The sequence below is a fragment of the Argiope bruennichi genome, chromosome 8 (assembly GCF_947563725.1).
Source record: "Argiope bruennichi chromosome 8, qqArgBrue1.1, whole genome shotgun sequence".
In the NCBI taxonomy this organism is placed as follows: Eukaryota; Metazoa; Arthropoda; class Arachnida; order Araneae; family Araneidae; genus Argiope; species Argiope bruennichi.
The window spans coordinates 78,855,918-78,883,914 of NC_079158.1; the positions used below are offsets into that span (position 1 = coordinate 78,855,918).

At 25.2% G+C, this 27,997-nt stretch overlaps 1 protein-coding gene across 5 annotated transcripts in view; it reads left to right on the forward strand.

Moving 5' to 3' along the window:
• The window catches only part of LOC129981869 (cell adhesion molecule Dscam2-like), a 614,065-nt gene that overhangs the window by 472,264 nt on the left and 113,804 nt on the right, over positions 1 to 27,997 (forward strand). For all 5 annotated transcript variants that reach the window (XM_056092905.1, XM_056092906.1, XM_056092909.1 and 2 more), the window contains exon 20: positions 23,975 to 24,160. In XM_056092905.1, coding sequence (XP_055948880.1) covers positions 23,975 to 24,160 — 186 coding nt within the window. The remainder of the gene's footprint in view (positions 1 to 23,974; positions 24,161 to 27,997) is intronic.

Sequence of the window (27,997 nt, forward strand, 5' to 3'; positions counted from 1 at the left end):
ATTTATAATTTAATTTTCTTTTAATATAAAAACTAATTCATTTTTCACAGTAATATAAGTTTTTATTGCTCTGAAAAATTTTAAAAAAAATGCAGAGTATTTAAAGTTTTTTATAAACTAAAGATAACTACATAGAAATCTTTAATTTGCAATTTAAACCCTATTTTAAAAGTTGAAAGTCTTTTTTAAATGCAAATTTGGATATTCGAAATATCTTGAGATAAATTATCGCTATTATCATTGTTAATAAAAACTGAGAGAATTAATTTATCATTTCTACATTAGATATAGTTTTTTATGGACATCCCCACACATAAATTGGACACAACTGCATAATATAAAACAATATTCCCAATATTACATTGTTGAATAATGAACATGTGATATAATATCATACAATATTGTAAAAATAATTTGCCAAAATGGCTTAAATCTTTGAATCGCAAGCGGTACTACGATTTATATTTCCATTTAGAAAAAAATATAACTCATATTGAATTCCAATTAAATTAGTTACTTTTAAAATTTTCCTCCCGATTTTCATATTGATATTATCGAAATACTTATCATAAAATTTGAATGCTTATTGAGAAAGAAAACCTTCTCTGAGCACGATTTATAAGTAAAAATATAAGAAAAAATGACGAATGCAGCAAACTCGATTTTAATATTTTAGGAAGGATTCTTTGCTTCTAAAGTGATGAAAATGTGGTCGATACAAAGCTTTATATAAGGTTTAAAATTTCATTAAATTGAAATCTTTAAAAAAAAAAGAAAGTTTCAAATATTTACTCCAAAAAGTCAGTTCTCGTTAGATTCTTTAAATAACATTTCTTAAATAGTCACTTGCTATGAAACATTGATAATGCTTGAACTGCAAAAATGCATACTTTATAGAAAAGAATCGATTTGTGCATTGATAATTTTAGAAAAGAAATCATGAGATAAGTGGAAAATATATGAAATTCTAATTAATAAATATTCTAATTGATCAAAATGATAAAATGTTTCAAATTAAATCATGATTTAAAAATTGAATTCAAAGACCTATCAATTAAAAAAGAAATGAAAGCTACCATACATTTTCTGATATATTTTAAAGAATCTAAAATCCAATTTTTGTTTGTTCAGGTTTTCATGACATCTCCTAAGTAGCGATGTTTCAGCTAGAAGAGTAAAACAGTTTGATCAGATTATAAAATATTAATATTTTTTATTTGTTTTTATTTTCAAAGAACACATAGATGAAAATTCAATTTTTTAAAGTCTAAACATAGCGAAACAATGCCTGCAAAACTTTTACATGATATATAAGTTATGTTTTATTTGGTTTCAAAATATTTGATACCACACTTTGATTATGAGTCACGCACCGAAATTTACTGAAGTTCCTCTTCATCATCCTTATCATTTTAGTTTCATTCTATATCGTCTGCCAAACTAGTAATGGAGGTAGCGAGGAACAAAAATTTTTCACAACCCCTTTCTGACACAAAATCGATGTCACATGTTCTATAGTTAAATGGGATGATTTTTTTAAAGCAAAAATCAAATAATTGTCAATTGGGGCAGAAGAAATGAGCTTACATTCTTTTTCATGCTAGGACCATTGATTCTGTCGGATTCTATAAACAAAAGGATTTCTAGACTATCGGCGTTTCGCGACTGATTAGACGCGGATTTTTTTATTTTTTGAAAAACTTTTCCGCGACAGTGAAAATTTTAAAAGTTTCCGAAATTGTACTTTATATATATATATTTTTTATTTGTATTATTTCTAGCAAATGGTCAGTATTTGTATCTATACATCTTTGGGTAATAATTTCAAAAAGTTGAAAACTCTGAAAAACATTTTATTTGATAGAATAAGAATATTTTCGGATTAGTCGTTTTGATTGACTTTTCGTCCAAATATAGAGTAAAATGTTTAAGTCACAGATAGAAACATATAAAAAAAGGATATTGTTACATTAATACCATTTTATCTTTTACATTCTTAGTAAATTTTTATTTTTTATAAATTCTATTTTTATTGAAAATAGAATTTACTTATGAAGTCTTTAATAATAATACAAGCGTATAAATAGATAATTTAAAGTTTTTGTTTAATATTTTTTTGAAATTGATAACATAGTCATAACCAAGATAGTCTTATAGATTATTTTTAATTATTAATCTGGAAGAATATACAAAATCACTTTATAAGAGTAATGTACTATCAAGCCAAATTGTTTGATTATCTGTTTCAAATTAAATTATTTCAAATATTATTTGAATCGTATTCCTATCACAAACTTAATTTGTTAAACACAAGTGAATTCCTTTACCAATTTTTTTTTCAAAACAATTTTTCGTTGAATAGAATAAAAATGTATGATTAATGATAAATCCGTAATCCTTTAAGAACAATTCAGTATCATCTAAACATCTAAAAAATATTTTTTTTATTTATTTCCATCCAAATCCTCAAAAATAAATAATGTTCATTAAGATCTGAACTATGTATCATTATAAATTGTATTTCAGTTAAAATCTTGAAGTCATTAAAAAATTCAACTGCTTAATTAACTTGTATTTATTTTGTCTAATCTGATAACACATTGTATTTCGAGAATTTCCTATCCAACTTATTCAAGTAAGAGTCCATGGAATATTGAGATATATATGGATTATGTATCATATGTGTATCGAATTACAGAGTGTTTGAATTATTCCATTTCTTCTAATACTTTTGAAAAATCATAATTCGATACCAATATAGTGCACAGCCAAGACGGTGAAGTGGTTAATAGGAGCTTATAGAGTTTTAAGATTGCCTTATATTAAATATTTATTACTGTTCTGAATCAACAATAGGATAATTTTAAAAAAAAAACTCTTTAGTTTTGATCCAAGTCATTTCTATATCTTCGCCATAACAAGAAATGGGTTATTTATAAAATAAATTATTTTTTCGATGGCAATTTTATTATTTTATCTATCTATTTTATTATTTTATCTATTATATTTTATCTATCTATTACAATAATCATTATTTTATCTATAGATAATAAACGAAAAACAAGCATTAAATCGGATATTTTAATAGCCAAAACATCATGTAATGTCGAACGAATCATAAAAGACTAATATTTTCACTAAAAATATACATCATTAATTTTCAGAATTCAAATATCTATTTGAGAAATTCAATTTAAAGGTAATTTTCATTTACGTTAAACATTGAATAGAATGAAAATATTACTTGAATATTGTTCTGCCCACTTAATTTCAATGAAAAATATTTTATTAATAATTCTTTAAACATTTTAAAGCTAATTTAAGTATAAACAGTAAAACTTTTAAAAATTTACTGAGCATATTTGCAGTAACTAAACCGTAAAATGCAATGAAAAATTCTATAAAATCAAACGGACTTCTTAATTAACTGGAATTCAATGCAAACTTTGAATTTATTAAAACTAATAAATATTTAAATACTACATTAGGAATGCTTCATTTAAGATTCTTTTTAGCAATACAATCCAGCAAGTATTTGATATTTCTTTTTCCGACATTTAGTTAAAAGATGAACTTAATTAAATGTTACATTTCTCATCATAATTTTTTAAAACTTCCATTTGCATGTGCGGACTTCTCAGAATTTGAGTAATGTATAAAAATATGACTATTCAAATATTTGCTTAAACTATTTGAAATCTTATAAATGTCGAAAGAAAATTTTCCTTAAGTAGTATTTCATCAAATATTTAAATGGAAATTTCATTTTTTTATTACCATAACCAGAAATTGATTAGTTTTATTTTTACAGTTTTAACTGTTGACTTGGATTTAAAATTTGAATAGTGCACGGGTTTGTGGGGTTAGTTCTTTGATTTCGCCAAGTATTTAAAATATGAAGATTATACTCTATTATAGATTAACATTTCTCTTTTTCCCATTTATCTAGGAAATTAACAAAAAGCTTCATTATCAAAAAAAAAAAAATCGCTAAATTGCTTTCACTGTTTCTAGAATTATTTAAATTTACATTTTTCTTTGATTTTTGAAAGCTAAAATAAAAATATTTTTTTTTCATTATTGATGTTTCTGGTTATAATTTTTTTGAAATTATTTCAGCATTTTTTAATGGATTAGATATACAAAGTAAATTTTAACATACAGAAAGTTACAGTGCAGTAGATTCTATATGATGAAACATTGCTCCAATTTTTTTAATGTACAATGCACATAAAACTCAAATAAAACGTGACATGACTTTTTACTGTTGGAATCAACTATGCATTTTATTAGGAAAGGAGTACTTGCTTAAGAGAGCGCGCAGTTACTGAGAAATTAGCTGACGCAGATATTTTCGCTTGTATGTAAACATACATCAATTAAGAAATTACGTATACATACACACCCAAACAAACTTAATAATATAAAGCTGCTAAAATAATTCAGTTTAAACTTTTATCACAATTTTAAATTCAGATACAATTTGTAGAGGTACTAATGATATAATGTAATATTTAAGAGAATGAATTTCAAATGAACGCTAGCAATAATCTCGTGATAAATCAACTGATGTCGAAAGTTAATTTATATATGCATATGCAGAAACTTGTTAATTAAAATACACATCATTCGTAAATCATTTGTTCTTGAATACTCGTTCAAATTTAAAATTAAATTCATTTCGAATTGATAATTGAGTAATTACTAAATTTAGTTTATAGACAATAATAATCGAAAATAATGCTGCAGAAAAGTCTCTAATATTGGTTTGTAATTTCCAAGGTGGAAAATCCGACAGGTTCAATAACAAACAACGATAGAGTATTCTACACGAGAAGCATACACAAAAACTGCTTTTGTTGTAAACAATAGTATAGGAGCCTCTAATCGGTAATAAATAGCAGTAAAAGAACTAAACGCTCAGAGATATCTCTATCAACTACTTGCTTAACTGCTCACTTCTCGTGTTTCTTATAACTTGCGTTAAAGGGCTCGAATATTCTAGAACAAATGCTGGAAATCGAATACTATTTCAACTATTGCTAAGATTCTTGAATTTTCCTAATCCTTCATTTTTTTCGCCAAATTCGGCTCCAAGTTTGTTGCCAAGAACAGGGACTCCCTTCGGACCTGTTTGTTGCCCGACCAGGACTGACTGCTAAACGGGATTCGACATCCGTTTAACAGTCATTGTTGTATCTGTAAAATTATCTTCTTTGTCAATACTATTACTGAAAAGAGAAATAATGTTATAAATTCAATAAATTAAAAATAAATGAATATTAAACATCTGCGATATTTTGTATGAAATAAAAGTAGAAATCATTTGAACAAAAAATAAAGTAATACAAAAATCACTCTTGAATTAAAAAAAAAATATATATATATATAGCGTTTTTTTCAACACTAATTATAATTTTCAATAATATTTAGGATATATATTATTACAATAAGTGTGTTAGAGAAGCAACTTTAAAATTGTTATAATTTGGAAGAGCAAATAATTTCTTTTTTTGTAACTGGAGATTTAAAATTTTATAAAAAATAATTTTGTATAATAGCCGTGCACAAATGTTTGATTCATATGAAATACAAATGATTAATCTGTTTATATAAATGATATAAACAATAATAGCTCATTAGCAGTAAGGTGAGTATAGTATTTAATAGTAAAGAATTTTCTAAAATGTCGTTGGACCTTTATCAGCAATAAAACCTGTCTACATCAATAAATGTTTGAGACATATTTAGTTTAAAAATGAGATTTAACATTAAATTATTTTACGAATAATTTTTAGACGATTTGCTTTTTTCCTGTGTACAAAGCCAGATTCATACAAATAACTGATTCAACCATGAAAATAAGAATAGAACTGGAAAAAATATATAAAAAAATTATTTGTGTATTATTTTTATTAATCACTATTAATAAATACGAAATTAATTTTGAAGCAAAAATATGCATTGGAAATCAAGCACATGCTTTTAATCATCCTTTTTCTCATAGAAAAAAAATCATCACTACTTTTAATTTATTATGGAATAATTTAATTCCGCAAACAATTTATTTTGTTTAATTTAAATGATGCGATCCCTTTTTCTATCATAATAATTATTTTAAATATTTGAGAAACAAGTAATTAGATTTCCATTTTTTTCAGTTCTTGAATATTTAAACACTATTTATATATGTTGCAAATTATCTTGAAGGAAAATATTATTATAATGTAATTTAAAATTACTTTAAATTCAATTTTTATATGTAATTAAGTTTAAAAACACACAGTTTAAATCTATGGAAGTATCGTAAATATAATTGGAACTGCATTACTTAAGTTTATTTTATAAAATGTTATGAAAAATAATTAGAAAGATATTAAACTCTCTTGTTTAAAATTCGGAAGGAATTCATCATGAAATAAATATTTATAAAGTTGAATTTCTTTATGTTACCCAAATTTGAAAACGATTATACTGATAAGAAACTTTCATTTCATTAAAAAATAAAAATTATAATAATAAATACAAATAATAATAATAAATACAAATAATAATAATAAATACAAATAATAATAATAAATACAAATAATAATTCGTACAAAAATTTATGCATGTGTTCTTATGAAGATTTGTAATTTAAATGTTTTATTTCTTTCTAGATTCATAGCTTATTAGCTGAACAAATGAAAAAAATACATTCAAACATGTTTTAGAATTTTTAGAACCTATATAGTAACATTTGAATGTACGATAAGAATACTGTTTAGAATCTTAATATTCTATGAACACAAAATCCATTTGTATACCTTGCCATTTCGTGCATATTCACTAACTTTATCGGTGAATTAAACATCTAATTTTTACTATACACTCTCCGCATTTGAATTCAACAGATTGACTATCATCTCACCAGCATGATACCAGAACATTCAGATGAAGACTTAATTTAATAGAAACAATTTTTTAAATATTTTTGGGGATAATTAACAATATACCCACAGTATTGTGAGATGAGTCGATTCTTAGGTATTATTATTGATATATTGTAAAAATATTTTTGAATATTATGTATTATTGTAAATGACAACGACTGAAATATCAGCTATATTTATTAGCCATAGAACAAGTACTTCGTTCTGAAATATACTCTATAATCCGAATAAAGTTAACTTGATTATATACCGATGACATGCCCACGAGGAAAAATAGAACCTGAACACTTAAGCATTTATCACTCATCCGCAAGCTCAAAGTCTAACATTGGAACAAGTTCTTCAGAAAATTATAAAGAGCTACACCTGTCCTGCCTAAGTTCTGGCATAAACTGAGTGACTGAGCCACAATGAAATAAGAAATGGGCCCTTTGTAGAGCCCATTACGGTGTAGAATCTATCCTACATCTAAAACTCTGATTTTCCATCGGAGTGAAAGTAATTTGATTTTCACCAACATTGTAACTACCAGAGATGAAAGAACCAACCGGAAGCTTTTTATTACCTTGTATCTGGTAGGGGGAAGTTCACTTAGCGATATCTGCGTAAAGAAAGCATTCAAAAGAATTCGATTTAATAAAATATTTCCTTCTTAATAAATTTATTACTTTCACGTTAAAATATTTTCAATCAAATCGAGCGTAGCTTCGATATAAACTGGCATTTGTAGGTTATATATATATATATATATATATATATATATATATATATATATATATATATATATATATATATATATATATATATATATATATATATATCGTCTTTGCTCTTTAGAAATATATTCATATTCATTATGCCAATAAAATTTATAATAGGTAACATTCGATATATTTTAGGTTATTGCTTTTAAAGTAATCTAATTTGTTATAATTTTACATATTTTTTTTTCTTTTGTCATTTTGCTTTGTTAACTTTATTAATTAATAGCAATTACATGATATTTATTTCTATCCTTTATGAATTCATTGTTAAAATATTTTATAATTCAATTAACTAATTTAAAAGGATTAAAAAAGGCCCTTTTTTGATTTCACTTGAATAAATTAAAAAAAAAACAACAACTATAAATTTAATACATCATCATCCAAACTTTAGAACAAATTCATTTGACAGCCTCCAATAACAAAATACATTCCCCACCGTTAAAAGTTTGAATAAACTTTGCAAAATAAACTTTGACATCTCATTATTTTGCTAAATGGGTTTATTTGAATTGCTGTCGCTTGCACACGCAGTCGACTTCAAACAAATCACTAATGCGGCCACCAAAACCAGAAAAGAGCTATCAAAAACGCTTAGCCAGTATCTTTTTTCCCCGTAACAAGAAATAATATGTTGCACTCTCCCACATATGGCAGACTGTCATTGTGGGTAGATAGATGAAGTTCCTAATTGGTTGTAGCCTGTATCTTGTTGACTTATTGGCCAATAGCATGAGAATGACATGACAAGATAAATATTTATCGGAAGGACTTGCGATAGGATCTGGGGCTCTCCATCGATGATGGGCTCTTCTATCGATAATGTTAATATGTGCATATGTATTACGCAAGTGACATGAACGATGGCTTTAATAAATTTGTGGCAGCGTGCCCTTCATTAAGAACAGGTTGCTTGATCTTAAGAGCTCAGTAAATGCCGTTTGATTGATACATGCATGTTATTATTGCAGTGAAATAATGAAAAAATAACATGGTTTTTTTCAGTTGCAAAAAGGATAATATTATACTTAAGGCCACCAACTAATGTATTTGCGAATTAATATATCGCATTTATCTATTTATTATGTTTATTTATTGTTGATATTAGTTGATCATATTTGTAGTGCTCTAGCCCAGGTTTTCTCAGAATGTGGTTCATGTACTACTAATGGAACCTTACATTATTTATGGAAGTACATTCTTTTTATACATATAAAAAATTAATTTAATAAAAACAGTGACGTTTTTTATCATATTGTTTTAAATTTCATTAATCAGATAAATTTATATTTATTTCATATTTAATGCTTTCCTTTTCTTTTGCAAAGATGATAATATTATACGTAAGACCAATATCTAATATATTTTCTAATTAATAAATTTCATATATCTATTTATTATGTTTATTTATTGTTGACATTAGTTAATCATATTTCTAAACCAGGTTTTCTAAGAATGTGGTTCATACTCTTAACGGTATATTCCATTATTTTTTAAAGTACAATTATCATAAAAAATATTTAAATTAAGGCTTACATTTAACAAAAACGGCGATACTTTTTATCAGATTGTATTATACTTTAAAATTCAGATAAATTAATATTTTCACCACATTTAATACTTTCCTTTCCTTTTCTTTTGCTAAAAGGATAATAGTATATGAAAGGCCGCCATTTAATATATTTTTGAATTAATATATTATATTCATTATGCGCATTTATAGTTCAAATTAGTTTATCCTATTTGTGGTGTTCTAAGCCTGGTTTCCTTAGAACGGGGTTCATGTACTATTAATGGTACATTCAGTTATTTTTGGAATTGTCACACAAAATAACTAAATTAATGTTTATATTTAATAAAAATGGTGACGCTTTTAGCTTATTGTTTTAAATTTTATTATTCAGATAAGTTTATATGTATTCCGTATTTAATGCTTTCCCTTTCTTTTCTAAAAAGGATAAAATTATAGATAAGGCCAACATCTAATATATTTTCCAATTAATATATTACATTTTTTTTATTTATTATGTGCATTTATTGTTGATATTAGTTTATCATATTTCTAACGTTTCAGGCCAGGTTTTCTCAGAATGTGGATCATGTACTACTAACGGTACATTTTCTTTTTTTTTTCGTGGAAGTACAAGTTTTTCACAGAATAATTAAAATAATATTTAGATTTTATAAAAACAGTGACGCATATTGTTTTAAGCTTTATTATTGAGATAAATTCCCATTTATTTTATATTTAATGCTTTTTTTTTCTTTTGCAAAAAGTATAATATTATATGAAACGTCAAAATCTAATACATTTTTCCAATTAAAATATTACATTTATTTACTTATTATGTGCTTTTGTTGATATTCGTTTACCATATGTCCAATGTTCTAGGCAAAGTTTTCTCACAATATGGTTGATGTACTATTAATGGTATATTGCATTATTTTTGGAAGTATAGTTTCCCACAAAATAATTAAATTAATATTTAAATTTAATATAAATGATGACGTTTTTACATACTTTTTAAAACTTTTTGTATAGTGTTTCAATTAACATACAGCATCGTCTAAACAATATTAATAACTATATTTGGAAGCTCTACATCAAAATTTCACTTCTTTCAAAATCACTTTCCTTCAAATAATTTTCTTTCACTGCTGGGTTCATTCTCCAATAAATATCCGTTAGAAATTATTTGATTATTTTTTATAAAAAGGAAAGATGTCTTTGTGAAATTTTTGCACTTTTATTTTTATTTATTTGTTACCAATATATAATTAATTTGAGAACTTATACTTTTAAGTCTTAATAGCAATTAAGAAAAAAAATTTATATCGCATGCATATATGATAAATTAATCATAATTTAAAATTATAAGAAAATATTAATTATGATCAATATTAATAAAAAGAATTGTTATGTTTTAACTTAGGAATGTAATTCTTTCTGTGACTTATAGTTTAAGGCCAATAATTGACTATGTTATGATTAATTATTGATAATTTTAAATATAAATTTAGCACAGAATTTTAATTTGAATAAAAATTTTATTAGTTAAATTTCGAATTTTACTAAGAAATCATAGGAATCCCTATTTAATTAGCAATTAAACCTCAAAATCTAAATTCATTGTTGATGGATATTTTTTTGAAAATTTTGGCCATTGCAGACACATAATATTTTTCCTATTTAATGAGTACTACCATAAAAATAAATATGAACGAATGGAAACTAAATCAATTCAAATAAAAATGTCAACTTTTTATTTTTAAATATTACCAAAAAATAGTGATAATATTCTGCCATAACGTTCAAATAAATATGAGGTAGTTCCTTATTTCCTTAGATTATGACAATTAACCAGAAAAAGATACATTATAACATTACTGCAGATTTTTCAGAAGTCCAAACATATATTTATTTGTACAATGCATTTTAGATTCTGACTTTAAACAAACAAGTTAAATAATTTATTTCAATTAAAAAAAACATTTCCGTGCCTCTTCACACTTTTTAATAAAATAAATGAACATAATAAGGGCAATAACAAATAATTCAGCAACAAATTATAAATAATTTAGATATATTTCGTGCAGCGGTTTTCGTTTGTTTTTAAAAACTCCTTAATATTTTACATTGCATTTTAACTATGTTTTTAGATTCTAAAGGTATAAAAATATAACTTTACTTTCAGATAATGCTCAGCTTTTGCATTTTTTTATACTGAATTATAATGTAGCTTCATAAAATAGACTTTGAAGAAAACCAATAGCTTTTCATTAAAATGCAATTTTTCTTAGAAAAATACTTTACAAAGATTATTTTTGTGAGACAAAGTGTTATCTGTGAAATTTAGCTTTAAAAGTTTTTTTTTTAAATCTTAATAATGTAACTAAAAAAAGAAAATAAAAAAAAGATTAATTTTTTTTTTTATGTTTGAGCATTCAAAATTTCCCCTGTCCCCCCCTCCAAAAAATGCTTTTCATTAATCTTTTAAACGAACACAAAAATATGCTTTATAAAATATAAAACTCCTAATTACAAAAGGAAAATTTTATATTCAATTATGCAGTAATCTCTTGGAAAATATATAATCTCTAAGTTTGTCGGAAAACTTTGTTTGCATAAATCTTGAAATTTTAATTTTCCACCATTCCACTATTTGGAATATAATGAAAAAAATGCACTGTTTTAAAAGAATAATTTAATTATTCGATAACATTTTAAAACTAATATAGTTTGCAATGTTAATGCAATTCATTAAAACAATATTTTCTAAAATTAATTAAATAAAATTTGATAATATAATAAATAATGGCGTAAATTGGTTAATACTATACTATTGGTTATTCAAGGATAATTTATATATTTATTTGCATAATTTTTCACACATTGCGCAGCACTTGTTTGCTTCATAATGTGCATATTAATCCAAAATTTTGATGATATTCAAAATTCAATTTCTTAAAAGTAAAAATGTAAGAAATATAATAAATCCGTTTTATCATACTTTTAAAATACTTTCTTAAATGTGTGTAATAAATTCAAATTGTGTTATTTCATTTTTATGTTATAACAATATTAATAATATCTAAAATTATTGTTTGAATTTTCTGCAATAACATATATTAATCTTAATAATAATATTTATCTGAAAGGCTGTCTGACTTAAAATTCTGAATAGTATTTTACATCAATAAAAATACAGTCCCAATCCAAACCTAAACTAATGATTTTATCAGTAGTAATCCACTTCTTTGAAAACATGATGTGAAGGTGATTTTTATTATTAGCTTTTAAATTTCTGCATAATGTGTGTATTATAAATTAGTGTGTTTCAGTATGTAAATTATTCTAAATTCGTCTAATTTCTAGAATAAAAGTTTTGATTTACATCGTTGCTATTAATAGAAGTCATAAATCTGAATGTCAGTAAATATTCTTGAATTTGTAAATTTTCCACTTTTCTTTTCTATGTTTTGGATTATATGAAAAATAGTTTGCTAGATTGCTTTTATATATTTCACATAGCAATTGATGAAATAAAAAAAATGTAAGAAATTTACATTAAAATATAACATTAGCTTTCAGCAATAGAAGACATATAAAATATATGTATAAGCTAAGAAGTTGAAGCTCACTGCAGCAGTAAAAAATATTACGGCAAATTAATCACTCCTTTTTTTAAATTTATTGAATTAAAGAAAAAAAAAACTGGGCTGCAATGAAATTATTGTCTTTAAATTTTAAAGTCACGCAAAAATTGTTTTTGCATTCGAAAGTTCTTAAGGATTTGCTTATATTTTATATTCTAAAATTTCAATAAAATGTTTATAGGCGCAAATTTCTGTCTACAGAAGTATACATTTCGAAATTTTATGTATTTATACAACATTTCGAAAATTTATGTATAATGCTCTCTTCTATAAAATACCACAAACACAACCGTTTTTGCTAGTAATTTAAACGGCGCAGTGGAATTGTGTAAGGTATGTCCTCAGAGCTTAAGGTTGAAAGTTTCAATCAAGTTCTGTGCATGATTGGAAAAAGCATGTATATTTGTTAGACTTTAAAACCTTCCCGATGTTGTGGTACAGATGTAAGCAGAAGTTATGGCAGTTCATGTTTTATCCTTGCTTTCGACCGCAGTCTAAAATTAAGATGTCCGCCCCATAATAGTTCTTGTCCTGCTTCAAAATTTCTAGAGTGATACAAAACTTATTTTACAAATTTCGCAAGGAACTAAGGAATATCACAGGAAATCGCTTTCACGTTGAAAAATATAAAAATATATCCGCAAACTTTATCTGCATGGACAAAAAGGACAAGTAAAGTGAACACATGGAAAATATAAAGTTAAGTGGAAACGAATATGACCTTTATTCCAACAAGGTAAAGTACATTTGGTACTTGCAGGTGTTCAAAATTTCGACCATTTACATGACCCACCGCTATAAACCATTTACATGATCCATAGCGCTATTGAATCGACCACCGAACATTTTCAAAAAAATATATGGCGTGTGATTACTTGAACCGAGCATTCGGAGCTCAATGGATCGGCAGAGGAGGACCAATCGCTTGGCCACCCAGGTCACCCGATTTATCGCCCATCGATTCCTTTTTGTGCTGGACCATGAAAAACCATGTGCACTACTTTGAACTTGTAATTTACCTTCTTGGAATAAAATTCACTGTAAGTACTTAAAGTACTTAACTGCACTGTTTCCTTGTGTTCAATTCACTTGTCCATTTTGTCCAAGCAAATGATGTTTGTGGACTTATTTTCATATGTGAAGGTTTCCTGACGTATTCCCTACCTCTCCAAGAAATTTGAACGATAAGTTTTGAATCACTGTGTATGTATAATATTGATATCCAGAATAAGCGCATTCCAAAATAAGAATATCACGTGAATAAAAATTCTATCATATATCATTATAGCATGTTAGGATATTTAAATCATATTATTAAACAATATTTATAGGCTATAATTATTTATTTAAATTGTTTCGCCTATGATTATTTTCTTACCTGCATAACAATTGTTTATTTATCTTACTTCTTATCTTGTCATAAAAGTTCTTTTTCTGCTTCAAATGATATGATACTGTATATAATACTAATATCTAACATTTGCGCATTCCAAAATAACGAATACCACTTGAATAAAAAAATGCTGTCATAAAGCATTATAGCATGTTAGGTTTTTAAATAAGATTATTAAATAATATTTCTAGGTTACTATTATCTTTTTCAATTGTTTCGTCTCTTATTATTTTCTTATCTTCATAACAACTGCTTATTTATCTTATGTAAGAAGGCAATCAGCATTGATTCAGGCATAATAAGAATCTTTTGGAATAAGACGGTCTCTAGAAAGCAAATACTCTACTCTTCTTTTGTAGTGTATTCAGCAGAATACTTTGCTTGATTAGCAGAAAGATTTAGGATCTCATCTTTAAATTAGGAGCTAAAACGGAAAGACCTCGAAAGAGAAGTAGTAGTTTAATTAAGCTTTACGATAAAGCGATCCGGATGTCGGATTACTTGATAAATAAATAGAACGAGAGTAGTTCCGTAGCAGTGTTAAATATAAATAAAGCAACATCTAATGCATGATATCTCATAAATTATTAGGTTCCCGTTACCGATCAAACAAAGGGAATTCAGAATAAATGAATTCTAAATATTCATTGTTTCTCTGTGTGTTTTGTTAATATCCGCTTCTATATAACAGTTTAATGAAATCGTTGGAGATATTAGAAATGATTGGATGTTAGTAAAGAATATTTGTAAGCCATAAAATTGTCAAAGGGATTATAAAATGCTATTGTATTGATTAATAATTATAAAATGCTATGCAAAAAAATAAATAAGTAATGATGAAAACAGTATTATTCTTCCAGCATATTTATCAGCGTTGATTTTATATTTAGGGAATTTAACTGACAAAAATTAAATTCTTTTGTAAATAAAGCACTTAAATTCATCTTAAAACTTAAATCACACAAAATTTCTATTGAATAAGTGATATTTTTGTTTGTTTACGATTTCGAAATGCTTATTAAGCATTTATACAGTAAATTCTCAAGCATCCGGTTCGAGACTATCCGGCCTAGTTTTCTTTTAAAGTTATTAAATAAGGAAGACAAGACGTTGCAGAAACAGTCATCTATTAAGGACTTTTACAAAAACTGGAAACTGTAAGTTTTTACTCTTATCTTATGATTACCTTTTCATATATGTGCAATCCTTTATCAGTGAAAAATCAAATAAGTTTGAGTAAATTTTCTTAAGAATTAGCCCGATGACTTACTTTAATGTTTTGTTTATGTTTCCTGCATTTAAGTTAGGGATTACAGAATTTATGTTAAAATGTGAGCTGTTTATATTCTTTAACTTACTTTCTCTCTAACAAATTCTAAAAGAGTGCAGTGCAGCATAATATAATCGACTAGTACTTAGCTTCTATTTTATCTCGACACGTTACTGGCAACTCCTTCTGTGATTCAACGGACTAAAACACATTCTACATGGCTTGAGATAAATGGAGAGCTTAGTATAAAATTAGAAGTGAGAAAATACGTGTCATAACAATGAGTTTTATTATAAAAACTTTGCTTCAGTTATTGGTGGGAAAAGAAATGATAATAGAATTCCTGTCTATCCGGCTTTTTTGTTATCTGGCCTGTCCTTTCGCCACATTAGCTGAATACTCAGGAGTGTATTGTAATATAAATAAGTCTTGCAATATTAAAATGACTCAATATTTGCAATTTAAATATATAAGCAAATAAAGCGACCAAAAATAAAGTAATTTTAAATGCAATGATCTTTTCAGCACAATTTGTTCATATTATGCTCAACCATCACATTAAATGAGACCAAATGCAATAAAGATTTATGATATTATCATTAAATATACAAGAAAACAATATTTTAAAGTCTATTTTAAATTTTCAAAGACATAATTTTACAAAATAAACGTGAGATTCTGGAATATAAGTCTATAAATGATCATTATTATGTTAAAAAAATGCCAAATTTAAACAAATATTTTTAATTATTTATGTATTGCAGCATGGGAAAGGGAGTGCATACTGACAGGTATGGGAACGTGAAAACATTATTTGTGCCATATTTTAAATTTTTAAAGACAGAATTCAATTATTTTGAGATAAATACAATATTTTATGTATTATAGAACATCGGAAATAAAATAATAATATCATTATTTTATAAAATAATGATATTATTATTTTAAAAATTGTTTAGCACAAAACACCTATAAAGATAACAATATCATGAAAAATGCGTAAAACATTTATTCATTTTGATACCATAAAAGTGCTTATAACTAAAATATGCAAGTTCTCTTCCTAATAATATATATATATATATATATATATATATATATATATATATATATATATATATTTCGAAATGTTATTTAAATGGATGATAACTTTTTAAGCAGATGATATTTTACTACAGCAACTAGTGAGTGAATATATTACTCTATTTTAGAAAAAAATATTGCTATTAAACATTCTACTACTACCTCATAACGAAAATAAATTCAAACAAGTAAGGCTTAGCGCAATTCATTATTTATTCAAGCTGAGCAACTATTCGATACTTGAAAATAAAGTAGCATTAAATTTCCATACAGCATTACGAAATATATCGCATTTCAACTTTTTTTTCCTTTTTATCATAGTATCGAATGCCATGGAATATGAATTCTCTCTCTTCACACTTTATTAAGCAAGGGGATCACGTAACATAACTGAATGAAAAAAGCGCGCCATTTTAAGTGAGTTATTCTATATTTTATGCTCGGCGAGTTTGATAGCGAGGATATATGACTTCAAAGTTTTCAGAGTTTCATTTATCATCTTTCCGTAAAATATATGGGATTTTGTTTGTTTATTTTAAGAATGTTTTATGCAGTCATTTAAGTTAACGTCATATACTTTTATGCACAGAAGTTGCAGTAATTTAAGCCACATTCGGTTTTCTACAAATTCGATAAAATTACATTTTCTGAATCTTCGTAATTTCTTCCTCCTGTCTTACTATAATCATAACATGTCTCGATTATGCATAGAATATATTTATTTTCGTTATTCATATTTCGCTGCTTTTATTAATTAAGAAAAAAGTGTTGTCATTAATAAGGAAAAGTTTGGAACTATGATTCGATAAATAATTCAATTATTTATTCAAATTTATTAATAATGAATTTCTTTATATCGATTTATTTTAAAACAGTGAATGTTCACTTTCTGTTTTAATATCAAAAATTTATTTTTAATATAAAAATGTATTGAACTGCTGGGTTTTAAATAGTAATATTAAGTATATGTGTACAATAAAAATATACCTTAATCATAACATCTACGTATTTATGAGGAAATTTTTGTATGAAGATGCATGTTTTACTGTACTATAAAACAAAAGACTAATCAGTATTATTGAAGATGAATAGTTTATTATTTTAATAGGGCAATAAATCTTTAGATCAAAAAATTTTAAGAGAAATCAAAAGGAAGTTCACATATGAAGAAAGAAGTAAGTTGCTTTTCATGAAAAGATGATGATTACATGATTTTTTTTTTATTATCTAGAAACCGTGCCTGCATTGGACAAATTAAAGAATATGTTTCAAGCCATCATTTCAGCGAATTTGATCATACAATAATTTTTTCATTCTATTTTCTTAAAAATACAAAATATAATGTTTAAACTCATGTGTTCTTATCAAAAAGTGATTTATTACAGTAATTTATTTCTCTTTCTAAACTTGTAAGAATATTTTCAAATTATCTTACATATTTATAAAATATCAGAAAAATTGTATTTTATACAAAATATTGAAAATTTAAATTATTTTTGCTTTATTAAGTCATATTTCTTAAATTTATCTATATCCATATATATATATATATATATATATATATATATATATATATATATATAATATGGAATTTAATAGATTAATTCTGACTGCCACTAATATTCCCGATAATTTCTATTTATGGTAGATCCTATAAAGCTACGAAAATAATTTAACTTGTTACAGTTTTTCTCATGTTTTTTTATAAACATTTTTGAGGTTTACCTTATTACAAACATAACATTTTACAATGTAACAGAAGACATGTATATCTGCATAATTTAGTTTTCTGAAGTAAAATTCAGGTAGATATCTTCTTGTACCTAAAACGGATACAAAATGACCAAGAAAAATAATTTTAAGTAGTCTGAAAGCAGATTTCTGAGAATTAATAATAAAGCTGAATTAATAAGAAAAGCATAGAAAAACAGTATACAGCTTGTTTGACTTCTTTCATGTAATAAACTCATGCATTGAAACTGAGAGGAAGACATTAAACAGAGTGTACTGACAACTATTAATTTGAAGAAATTTCGTTCAAATTCGGTCGATCTGCAGATTTTAATATAGAAAAGTAATTAATAAAAATTTAATCAAAGATGAAGTTTATGAATTTATAAAATTAATTTCTAATAGTCACTTCAAATTAAAACTGGTAAAATCAAGTAAAATAGAAAACATTTGGGGAATATAGAAGATAAATATTTATATATTATAAGAAAAATATTTAATATAAAAATATTAATATTTAAATATTTTCCGCTGTTCATATTAGCCACATAACGAGGCGCTGCAAAATGAGGTTGATTGCAAAAGACTTAAAGTTCGTATTCAAGTACTTAAACTGTTCGGAACTATCTTGTTCCTGTCCAAGTAACTGATGAGGAGGTTTTAAAATGATTTAAAATCTCTCATTAAAATAAAATGGAAGTCTGAATGCAGAGTGAAAAATGTTGATAATAAGGATAAAAAAAAATCAGAACAAGGAGAATCTTCAAAATTTGCATCATATTATCTTTGTTGTAAACCAATGTTAATATATAACATCCCAAGAGCAAAGTACCTTATGAAAATATTGGGAATATATATGTTCCATATTATTATGATGATTCCTGGACAAAATTAATTCTTTTTGGGCATAATTTTTTCTAAGATAATTAAATGGTTTGGTTATATTCCGATAGTATTCAGTTCTAAATTCCTTTGTAACTGTGGGAAGCATGTCGCATTATAATATTCATATTTTACTATTAAAACAACGGAAGAAGAACTCAATTTATTTGCTGAATCGAAAATTGTAAGGGAAGATTTCAGCAATTTGTCCAGCAGCAAAATCCATTTAAAAAAATGTTTAATTCAGTTTTGAAAGCATAAAAACATCTAAATAAAATAAAAGATCACTTTTCTTGCCTGTTTAATCCATGATAAATTGCTTTAAAATCGTATTTAACATTGAAGCTCATCTACTAAATGTTAACCGGAATAATGAGTGATAAGATGGTCTCACATAAGCAAATTTTTCTATATGCTTCATTTCTCTTTCTTAGTGAGAAAGATCTCTCTGACTAATTAACCTCTCAATACCATTCTTACTTTCATGGATAAAGTGAGGAGTTCAATTTCAATTAAAGTATTTATCTGAAATCTAATGATTTATTGTTTAAATGCGAAAGGCGTTCTTTTGAAAATTTTAATAAAAAAGTATTGATACAACATTCAATACAGAAATAAGAGGTATTTTTTTATAAATACAATATTTATTAAAAATAATATAAAACTATACGACAGTATAATATTCGTAATGTTTTGCATATGTTATATATATAAATGAAAAATATTCATGTGTTATTATTTGAATAGCTAAATATCAAAACCCACCAAAGGCTTTATCGAGTTTCATTAAATAAATTGAAAAAAAAAAATGTATCTGCGATGCAAAATCCTCCTTTTATATTTTACCAACATAACAAATTATAATATATTTAATAGCTTATTTCTTCATTGTATCATACTTTTTTGGGAAATGTACAAAAAAGCGATCCTATAAGCCATTAATCTTCAGAATACGTTTAATGTAAATTATTTTGTGGATTTTTGCCTCTTATGTAATTTCGAAAAGAAAATAGCAACCTGCTTTGGGATATTAAATTTTTTTTCTATTACATGTGTTAGAAAGCAAAAAAAAAAAGTAATTTAAATAAAAGTAATTAAATAAATTCCCAATATAGAAGAAAAAAATAGGAATTATATGATCAAAAATTACTAAAAAAGTTAAACTGCCATTCAATATCAAAAAATTTTCCCTATCCTACCATTTATGAATAGCCCCCAGAAAGCGTGACTGCCAAAATTTCGTTCAAGAAATCATTTGAGCATATCAGCTCAAAGTCAGGATGAACTCAAAAGCGCTACCCATTCGCGTGAAAACAGACAGGTCATGTAATACCGCGAGCATTTCCTGCTCTTTCCACGATCCCACTTTTCCACATTAATCCTTATATTCAATAACTTTCGACCCCAATACCGAGCAAGCGTTTCAGGCTATGTATCCAAAATCCATGCGATGGAATGTTGCCTGTCTAGTTCAGTGAGATGGTGAAAATCGTTTCCATGCTTAGCAACGTGGAAATTTCTTCTCCGCAGATCTTCCCTGTCTGGAAGCTTCTACCCTGGCATTTCATTTTTGTTGATTTTTGTGAAAAGTATGAAACTGTTGGAAGGCGGGAGCTTTTTGATATTTTCTTTATCAACATCGCGTTTCGGAGGAAATATCTTCTTTTGTTATGCATTTTGGTGGAGATAATGGATTTGCTCTTTGAGCCGTGACGTGCACTTTATTAATATGGTAATAACTCACTTTTTTCTGAGGAGTCTTTAAGAGTCTGTGAAGGAGTTATTTTGAAAATAATAGCTGTTTTGTGTACTGACCCACATGTATGATGACTTCGAATTGTTTAGTATTTTGAATCTTGATGATGCTTAGTATTTTGAATCTTGATAATGCCTAGTACTTGATGCTTAGTATTTGAAGTATGGAGTAAATTGTAGTTTATGAATATATGAATTTATAAAATATTATAATAATAATAATAATCTGCTCAACAGAGTAATCTGTTCAACAAAAGAGGCTCGTATTTGTGTTGTCCATTAACTGTATATGAAATTCAGCAAAACAGATTGCAGGAGAACTCCTTTTATTATGACGAAATAAACTGTTTTAAGGGTGCAGTAAATATAAAATAAAATTCACAGAATAGTGATATTTTAAAATCTACAATCAACAAAATATTAAAATTTTATATAAGAAAACAAAATTTTATGTAATTAGTTTTTTGTGTAGTTCGTAATTTTGTGTAATTAATCTAAATTTTGTTTCCAATTATAGCATTTAAGAGTATAATCATGCAACAATTCTGCTGTAAGAAGTCATTGCAGTCGTAATAATATATCATCCCATCTGCAAATATATAGTTTAAATTTACTTTAAGTTTCAGAATTATTTTATTGAAGTTTACATACATACATCATATTTTTACAAGTATATCCTTAAAAATCAAATGTATCAGGCAATTATATTATAGATGTATTCCATATGAAAATTCATCTATGAAATACATGTTTTAGAAACTTTTCTATCATCTGTTATGTGACGATTGTATCAATTAAAATTTATATATCGTGGTTGTATTAGTTGCAAACTTTTTCCCGAATCTCTAATTGTTTAGAATCATATTTATTTTTAAAAAGCATTATTCTTAGTATGAAGTTTCTCAATTATCTTATATTGAATCATAGAGATCTTTAATAAAAATTTCTTTATTTTTTGTCTTATATGATCTTATTTCTTCTTTATTTGAAATAATTTTTAGAAAATATATTTCTCAATCTAACTATTTTATTCTTCCTAAAATGTAACAGTAGATTTAATTTAAATCTTATTTTTGAAATATTTTCTACATATTAATGCAAAATCTTTTTTGAGAGAACTATTCGATTTTGTGCATGATAAAAATAAATTAGAAAATAAATTGCCATCAATTTGATTATAACTCCAATTAACATTTCCTAAGGATATTAATTACTCTAGTCTTGTTAAACAATTCTTCTCTAAAGGTAAATTCTAAATTAAATAAGAAAGCGCTTATTAAACAATTAAGCAAAGTAACCGAAGTTTAAATTCAAATTTACTGACCTTCACTTTGAGAACAAATTTTCTAAACTTTATTTTAAAGTTAATAATTAATTATCTACAATTCATTCTTTCCAGTTGTGCAAAGAGTATTCTAAATACAATAATTAAATTTTAGCAAAAGAGAATGAATGCATTTCAATAATTTCTTTCACGGTAATTAAAAAGTTTTCGGTAATGATACTGTCCTTAACTATATATGATGACTAAAAGTTGGTGCTAGTTATTGCTTTTGAGTCATATTAACTAAAATTGCTATTTTATTATAGATTAAAAATGTTTATAAGTTTGCTAATCAAAAAGATTATTGATTTAATTGAAAAGATAACATATAAGAACATTCTTCTAATTTAGTTATTTTAATTATTTTCTTAATGCTTATTACTAAGTTATTGCTGCAATCAAAATGCCAATTAATATGTCTCAAAACCTAATAAATTGTTGCAGACGCTTATAGACAATGTGTTTTAATACTTCGGAAAATTCTAAATGGATTTAAAACGTTTTAATAAACTATTTTCAAAAGAAAATGTAACGTAATTGAATATTACAATTACTCAGTTATTTTTTTAATTTTAATATATCTCAGAAACTAATAAATAATTGCATGCACATATAGAAGATGTGTTTTATTACTTTGACAAATAATAATAGATTTGAAATTATAATAAATTTGAAATTTTAAGTAAATAAACTATTTTCTAAAGAAAATTTAAAATAATCAAATACAATATTTAACAGACTTAGTTAGTAGTATATAAGTAGCTCATTGATATTTTTTGTTTATCATTACTTATAAGTGTTATTAGGTGATTGACGTACATTTATAAAAAAATACTCCGCCTTTGATGACCAACTCATTCTGGAGGAATATTAGTAATATGTATTTTAATTAAATCTTCAATGCTTAGTTTATTTCACTTATTCCTCCACAAAAGTAAAATTAGGCTTTAAAACTTGATAGATGGAAGTCGTTATTCTATTACCTTTAAAACTATTCTGATTATTGTGTAAATGAGTATTTCTAAAAGAGTAGAGACTCATAACATGATATTTACATTATAAATTTGCAATTCCATTTTCTGGTACCTCTATTAATCATAAAAATTATGCTGATATAAACTGAATTTCCCTCCTTAGCTTCAAATAACATTAGAAATTCTAACATTTAAAGTTCAAAATTCATTGCAATAATGAAATATATTGTTATAAATAATGCCCAAAATATTTTAAAATATTGCCAATATTCAGAAAAAAAATGTGAAGCAAAAAATATGTCATTAAAGGAACAACTTTTAAAATTTTAAAATAATATAAAAATAAGTTTCGCCTGTAATATTTGAAAGAGTTATAATTTAAGTATGTTAAAATGCCAAGTAAAAATATTAATAATTTTATTTTTAATATAAGTTTGCAAAACTTACTCTTAAGAGCGCCAAAATTTTATATGTGTCAAGTTTGATAGCCCTAGGTCAAATCGTATGTTCTGTAGAATCATATGTTCTGTAGAAGAACCAAAAATTATTTTCTTTTATAATCTATAGAAATTATTTTCATTTTAACGCCACGGCTTTCTAAATAAAATAAGGTTTGCACTGTATAATTTCCCTTCTATTAATTAATTATTTAAAAAGTAATAAAATATTATTGTAATGTAGCCAAGTCATATTTCTTTTTCTTTTTTAGGTTACATCTTGCATTACAGAGAGGACAAAGGCGAATGGTCAGAGCATCGGCTACCACCGGACATTACTAATCACGTCCTGCAGCCTCTCAGATGCGGGACTAGATATCAGGTTCAGATCACTAGTTTCAATAAAGCGGGCGAAGGTGAACCGTCTGACGCAATACAAGTTAAGACTGAAGGCACAGGTATGCTGGCGTTCGCTGATGGTTTGACAAACATTTCAAACTCATTCTGCTGATAGCGGATATCTTGATAGCTAATGCCTCAAAATGTAAGGGATAAGAGGAAATTAGTGTATTCGCAGGTAATCAATTGGCTTTCTAAAGCAAGCAAATGATTACAAAATGTATTGAGTGGATTGCAAATGGGAGGATTGCTTTCGTGGATTCAAATGGTTTCACTATTTATAGATTATATTGAGAAGACTATTAAATAGCAAAGAATAAATAAAAATCTTAGGCAATAAAAAAATACCATATTATATTTATGTCATGAATATAATATGGAATTAAAATTCCATATTAATAGTGTCGAAATTTTTCGAAGTTTTAATATTATGGGTTAATATTATCAATAAAAAAATCAAATATTGAAATCAACATAAATCTATTTTGATGTTATTTTGATATTTAGATTAGATTTATATCGATACTTTTGATTGAATTATATTTTTACTTGAATGAAAATAAATCTTATGATAACTCAGATATGAAAATGTTTATGGATAATATTTGTTACATTTTAAATAACAAATTCTTCTGTATGGTACTGTACAGAAGAATTTGTTTTATTTCACAGTTCTTTGAAAGCGTTCATTGGCAACAAAAATTCCAAGAATTGGAACTTATTTTAGATTACTTATTTTTGATTCTTGCACAGGATTTGTAATAACTTTCTTGCTTTTCAAAAAATAATTAGCAAAACATTTAAAATAACAACATTGTTTTCGTTTAAAACACTTACTGTATTTTAAAAGGCAGTTTTAAACGGCGTTTATTTCTGAAGATTATTCTAATCTTTTTGATTTTTATTTAAACTGAAATTTACACTTTTTTTAGTATTTATTCAATATAGTGATATTTTTATTCAATATGATTTCATTTATCAGTTGATCAATGTTTTAAAATATTCAAAGAAACCAGAAAGAAAAAAACAAAACTAACAATTTAAAGAATATAGAAACTTTGTCCTCTGATATAATTCATATTGAAAGTTATCTTTCATCATTATTGTTGAATAGATACAAAATGTAGTAATAGAAACTAGAAAATATATTAAAAATGTAATAATTCAAATTTTAGTCTATAATTAAAAAATTACTACAAATTAGAAATTTATATCCTTGAAACAATATGGCTTAGACAAGTAAACACTGAACAATGAGAAACAAAAATGAAGAAATTTAACAAACAATATTGATTAAATTATTTCTGAAAATTAATTTTGTTTCTGATTATCTGCATTCAGTTTGAAATTGTTGACAGTAAATTTTAATGTTATTAAAGTTTTAATTTGACGTTCATTGAATGCTTGTCGATTCCGTAATTTTTTTTGTCACACTTCAATTAATTATAAATTTAAGCGAGAGAGTGTATATTTAGATGACAGATGCTGCGAGGTAACTTTTAACCAGTTAATCAGAACTTTGTTTCAAGATAAAAGAATCTGTTTTGTTTGGAACTTTCGTTTTACTTATTTTTGAGTTATGTCAATTTTTTTGACTAAAATATTTTCCTTTTTTACTACGATATCTGTCTTTGCGGTCGTCGTTAATGGATTGAGGGAAAATACAGAAATGTTTTTCGATGGCTAAAAAAGAAAATTGTTTTATGGTCTTTTATTTTTATTTCATTTCATTTATTTTATTTTCAATATTTGATTCTTTTCTACTCTTTAAAACGCTATGAAATAACATGTCAGTTTAATACATTTTTGTATAATTACTATTTCCTTTCTAGCAAGAAGAAAAGAGAATTTTTAAATTCTTAAAGAAACTAACAAATATTCTATAATTTAGCAATATGAAAAATGAGAGAAAGAATTATATACTTTACCTAATTAAGGAAAAGTAAAATTAAATATATACAAGCAAATAAATATGCAAGATTTTTTATTAGGATCTCAGTTAAAAATTACTGTTTAATACCTTTAAAACTATTTAACAGTTCTAATATACAAAGAATTTAAATACTAAATTATATCAGAGAAATAATACAATAATAAGAGGAAAAAAAATTGAATTTCCTAGATCTGTATGATAAGGCTTCGATTCATTATAAATAAATGAATATAAAATATTAAATAATGCATGTAAAAAATTGAAAAAAAATATATAAATTTTTATCTTCCATTCAAAACAGCAAGAGCATTTAATAATAAATAAAAATCATTTTATAATAAATGCTGCTTACAGATTTTAGAAGTATTATAAAACATACTTTTTTTTATTATTTATTGAATTATTGTTGAATATATATATATATATATATATATATATATATATATATATATATATATATATATATATATATATATATATATATATATTCAAATCCAACCTTCAATTGAATAACGAAAATTTAATCTAATAATTCAAAAAGAAAGAAATGTTTCAGAAAGTGACGATTGAACTAAATAAATTACATCTAATAATCTTTTTTTTTTCAATTTAGCACACTATTTTAAAATAGTTACAACATTTTTAATTAAAACTCTATATTTTTTTTATTGTCTTTCAAGTAATTGATTACTTTCATTTGCAATAATTAGTTCTGTATTCAAAGAATACATTATTTTCAATTTAAACACCATTCCTCTTTTAATTAAGGAATTCCTTTTTATGAGCACGTATTTTACAAAGTAAAAGGGAAGCTATTTTAAATTAATAATCAAAATATCAGCAAAAGCTTTTAAATATTCTGAGAAATAATAGAAAATGCCTTTATCTAATGAATAGAAATCAGCCATACAATAGATATTTCTTTAAATTTAAAACAGCTAGTAGTTAATTACATTATTTTTAATAAAACAAATATAAATCAGGTGCAGCGAAATATTTCAATACGCTTTCGTAAGCAAATACTTTTTTTTTCTAAGAAGATAAAGTAAATAGATTTTACTAATCTTTTTTTAAATATAAATGAAAGCAGTTTTCTCCATGAGTAATGCTCTTTTTTTATTCATTATTGCATTTACCATCTATTGTGTTTTGTGTCTTATTTGAAAGACTATTTAAGTCGATATTCCTTTCAAAATAATGATGTTTTTACAAAATTAAAAAAATAATGATTGTTTCAAAGAATCATTTAAAATGGCATAAAAGTTAACTAAAGGAAGAACGAAGTTTAAATATTATAAATAAAATAGAAAATTGTGGCACAGAGCTTTCAATTTTATTATAATTCAGATAAATGCTTTGTTACCGAAATAAATATTTTTATTACTTTATAACATAGAGTATTTTGGAGCTTTCTGTTGAACTGCGCATAAAAATCATTTGATTATTTATCATCCCGAAATCAATACATTGCTACAACATGTGCATGAAATCCCTTTATGACTTTGTATTTTTTTACTTGCATTCTACACGAAATATATGCTATTTCACCGCTGTAAAGTTAGAAGAGACATAAAAACAGGATTCATTACGAAAAAAACCCAATTTTCTATGGAACCAATGTTTAGAAGAATATCTAAAAAAATAAAGTGATAAGATTTCTACTTTCAAACCCTAGTACAAATTAAGTTTTCTTATGTGTAGAAAATTCTATATTATCAAATAATGGGCTCATAGTTCCACAATGAATTCTGATGCAGTATTCTTTTAGCTATTTTTAGTTTGCACATTTTACATATTTTCTTTTATTTCATTACTAAAAAGTGAGATGCGTAAAGGCACTGTTAAATGTACGGTAAAGTTTGTTGTTGGAAGCGATGTTAGCTAAATCTAACAAGTGTGATGTTATTGCAACCCTTTATCCAAATACAAATTTAAAATATAATATACCTACATCCCAGGTAAC